General features: G+C 47.0%; 2 protein-coding genes across 2 annotated transcripts in view; one reads left to right on the top strand and one right to left on the bottom strand.

Annotated features, from left to right (window-relative positions):
* The window catches only part of LPCAT3 (lysophosphatidylcholine acyltransferase 3), a 5,669-nt gene extending 4,027 nt beyond the window's left edge, over positions 1 to 1,642 (top strand). The window contains exons 9-12 of the mRNA XM_010163170.2: positions 372 to 519; positions 1,054 to 1,212; positions 1,327 to 1,453; positions 1,574 to 1,642. Of these exons, the coding sequence (XP_010161472.2) occupies positions 372 to 519; positions 1,054 to 1,212; positions 1,327 to 1,443 (424 nt within the window). The 3' untranslated portion in view covers positions 1,444 to 1,453; positions 1,574 to 1,642. The remainder of the gene's footprint in view (positions 1 to 371; positions 520 to 1,053; positions 1,213 to 1,326; positions 1,454 to 1,573) is intronic.
* A 493-nt stretch (positions 1,643 to 2,135) lies between these two features.
* On the bottom strand, positions 2,136 to 3,698 carry EMG1 (EMG1 N1-specific pseudouridine methyltransferase). The gene is made up of 4 exons (XM_010163169.2): positions 3,559 to 3,698; positions 3,123 to 3,181; positions 2,832 to 2,981; positions 2,136 to 2,469 (listed from the first exon to the last, which is right to left on the bottom strand). The coding sequence occupies exons 1-4, from the start codon at positions 3,689 to 3,691 to the stop codon at positions 2,356 to 2,358; spliced, it is 456 nt and encodes a 151-aa protein (XP_010161471.1). The 5' UTR covers positions 3,692 to 3,698; the 3' UTR covers positions 2,136 to 2,355.
* Positions 3,699 to 3,928: the final 230 nt, after the last annotated feature.

Raw genomic sequence — 3,928 nt, 5'->3', positions numbered from 1 at the left:
CCTGCCGGCCTGCCGGGCCCTCCAGCGCAGATCTGCTCCAACAGCCAGTTCTTGCATCATGTCTCTTGGTGCTCCCTGTGCAATGACTCCACTGGGTTTTTGGTTCAGCACTTGCTGGGACATGCAACTGAATTGTAAAACACCTTCATTTCTGTGGGCCTTGTGGGATCAACAACTTCTCATTAGCTGGGATTTCTTTGAGACAAGGGCTGAGGTACATTTTACCCTGGTAAGGGCAGCTGTCTGGCTGTTTCTGTCACCACAGGGTGTGCAAAGGCATGCAGTCCCCTGGGTCCCGCACTTCTGACGTGGAGAGGGGAGGACAGACAATAAACTAGAAGCACTTTAAGTTTGTTTCTTATCTGTTCTAGCTACATCTTCAAGCGTCTGAAGTTCCTGGGTAACAAACTGCTGTCACAGGCACTGGCCCTGTTCTTCCTGGCCATTTGGCATGGGCTGCACTCTGGCTACCTGGTGTGCTTTCAAATGGAGTTGCTGATAGTCATCGTTGAAAGACAGGTGCGTTTTGTCTGACTGACCAGAACAGGGTGGCCTGTGTTAGCCTTTCCCCGTGAGCCTGGAAGTGGCCATGATGAAGGTTTTACTTGGATTAAATAAGGAAAATAGCTGCTCACTTTGGAATTGGTGTTCAAACATGACATGGTTCTGTTCTCAAGGGTTCAGTAGGTTGCTGGCTTCTGCATGAGTGAGCTATAAATCTCTTGGAGAAGCTGACAGGAAGAAAAGTGGAGACCTTGGCATATGAGTAGAGGGCAACTGAAGTGCTTGGCAGCTGGAAAGGCTGGAGGACAAGCACGAGCTGAATGCTTCTGCTAAATCTCCCAGTCCTGAGAGAACAATACTCTATATTTAAACTCTCTTTTTAAATTGAAACTTTGAGCAGGATGAGCAGGATGGGGTACTTAGCTACTGTTTGAGACTAACTGCTTATGGAAATTCATTTAACGCAGCTGGATGGATACTCTGGCCCCAGAGCCTGCACGTATAGCCACAGGACATCCAACTGAGAATTGTGTTTTGTCTTTACATTAGGCCATAAACCTTGTTCGGGACAGTCCTGCCCTAAGCACTTTGGCCTCCATCACTGCCTTGCAGCCCATCTTCTACGTGCTGCAGCAGGCTAACCACTGGATGTTTATGGGCTACTCTCTGGTGCCATTTTGCCTTTTCACCTGGGACAAATGGATGAAGGTATTTAGTAGCCACAAAACAGACAACCCATCTTTTTCCCTCCGTGCTTGCTTTCTCATATGTTCTTGGTGCAAAGCTGCTTGCTGATCCTGAACCCTGCCTTTCTCTTTACAGGTTTACAGGTCTGTCTATTTCCTCGGCCATGTGTTATTCTTCACCTTATTATTTGTGTTGCCTTACATTCGCAGATTAGTTGTGCCACGAAAAGAAAAGCTAAAAAAAGCAGAGTAACAGCCAAAAGGTAAGACCATAGTACATAGAGAATCCCACACTTGGACTGGGAGGTGAACTGGGGTGGCAGTGTTGCATCCCAAGGTCGAAGGCAAACATAAAAAACAACCCAAACTTTTCTCTTTTTCAGATTGTACCACCTGTGCATTTGTAGGAGTCGATTTAACACTCCAGAAGCAAAGCATCACCTGCCAAGTTTGCCGTGCTGAAGTATGACTTTTGTCAACCTGAGGAGGGGGAAAGAGAAAGCACAGGGTCACAGACCCAAAAGGAGGGGAACGGAGTAAGCCTCCTTCCAGATCCTCCACCTTCTGTATGTTGCCTTATCTCTCTGCCACCCTCCAGTGGACACTCATGTCTCTCTGCTGATACCAGATGATTGTAAAACACTCAAGGCAGGCGCTGTGTGGGACTGGAGCCACCTTCTGACTTTTCTACGTTTGTCAGCCAAGATAAAAATTGCTCCTGGTCTTTTTCATATTGGCTTCAGCTCCTTTCCTCTTGGGTGCCTCAGTGTGGGAGTGTGAACTGTCACACACCACCAGGCAAGGTGATTCTACTGGACTGAGTAACTTCAGCGGCAGGGTGAGCAGGGCACAGATAAGAATTTCAGTTCTGTGACAAGAGTCCCTGCTATAAAGGGATCGAGCCTGCTCCTGGATGAAACATGAGAAAGTAAAATACACAAGCACTCTTACCAAAAGTGACCTTTAATAGGAGGAAAAAGGGTCAGCAGGGCAGTCCATTTAAAGTCTCATTGCTCCAGAAGCTACAAGGATGAAATTGAAGCCTTTTCCCTTCCAGGAGCCCAAAGTCTTCCAGGTCCACACCTAAGTCTTCCTAAGTCCACACCACTCCAGGATCTGGAGTCACTGTATAGGAGTCCACCATGACAGCAGTAGCAGCAGCAGCTCATACTACTCCCCAGACTTCCTCAAAGGCAGTAGTAATTTTAGCGCATGTCAGGGCAGCAGAGAGGGGATAGTTGCTGATGGAGACCATCTTTTCTGTGTAGTCAACATTAACCTGGGGGAAAAGGGAAAAAAAGGAGAAAAAAAAAAAAAGAAGCTGCAAGTTTTCACTTAGACCCATCTCCATCAGTTGGAGAGGCACGTTACTTCTCCATGGTTGAGCACAGCCACAATAAAACACAGCAGGACAACTGCATGCCCTCTCTTAGGAGGGAGAAGAGTCCCAGGTGTCGCAGCATTGGGCCTTTTTTTGACAAGCCAACCTGAGGGAAAATAAGAGGGGAGGGGGGCAAGACAGGAGGGGACCAAGCCAAAAAAAAGAGCAAAGGAAAAAAAATCCCCATACTCAGAACAAGACTGAAATCTATGCTGATAAAAAGATTTTTACAATTTCAAGTAAGGGATACACGCACTTACCGAACCGTGGGCAAAAGCTCCCACAACAATGGCAACTGGCTCCGCTGCAGGAACCAGATCACGCAGGTTTGACACTTTAGGAACTGCAAAAGAGGTACCTATCTTCATACAGCCCACAGGGAGATGGTCGCTGACTGGGTTTTTAATCACCTGCAGAGAGTTAATAGGGGCACAGAGGTAAGAGGTCTTCCCCCACAGCCGCAGTCCATTGTTTGTACCAAAACAAAACAAAAAAGTCACTCCTCCATTGCTAGCTGCAAAGGAGGAATGTTGTGTCAAACAATGTTTTACCTTCAGCAGCTTCTGAGGCCCATCAGCTGCTCGAACGCTGAACTTATGCAGCAACTGAACTGACAAGAGAAGAAAATGAGTTAAGCTATCTGCTCTTTAGCCAGAGAAACCCTATCCTCTACCTAGTGATCAAAGCTAAAGTAGACAAACAGTCTATCTTTAGAGTTCCCAGCATGGTCTAAAGCAATCCTAAGAAATACTGATCCACGAGTTATTTTGCTACTAGCAGTATCTCATGCAGGCACTCCCCGCTGTGCTAAGGAGCACAGAGTTGGACTAGGTATCCTGGATTTCACAAAAAGACACATTTCTCTGCTCTCTTCTCACTTTCAGCTTTTTAAGATTAGTGCAACTTTTTGACTCTTCCCAAAATTCTTCCACTCCTAACCCCCTTCCTGCATTATTTTCTGGCTGATACAAAGTTTGAATCACTTACCCATAAGACCACAGAATCGATCAAAAGTTCTTGGGATTCTGGTTTGGGGATTGACTTCGATTAGAACATTCTTCTGGGTATGGATATAAACCTGTAGCAGACCAGCCCGATTCAGGGGACTGTCCATGAGCATGAGGAGACTCTGAAATAGAAAAACATACAGTAGTGGAAATAGAAAAGGCGCGAGAGGACTCAGAAAACTGGAGGGTCAGGCCACATGGATGCAGGAGGGACAGATGCGGAGGCAGAAAAGAGTTCCTCTGGGCACGCGAGTCCGGCTGGAGTGCTGGGAGAAAGCGATCCCGTATCCAAGGGAAGAGAATTACCACAGTTACAAGCCACGAGCATAGCAAGGCCAAACCCACCCCCC

The sequence above is a fragment of the Antrostomus carolinensis genome, unplaced genomic scaffold, assembly GCF_000700745.2.
Source record: "Antrostomus carolinensis isolate BGI_N321 unplaced genomic scaffold, ASM70074v2 scaffold25162, whole genome shotgun sequence".
NCBI lineage: Eukaryota > Metazoa > Chordata > Aves > Caprimulgiformes > Caprimulgidae > Antrostomus > Antrostomus carolinensis.
The sequence above is the reverse complement of the archived record's forward strand: the minus strand, read 5'-3'. Positions and strand labels throughout refer to the sequence as shown.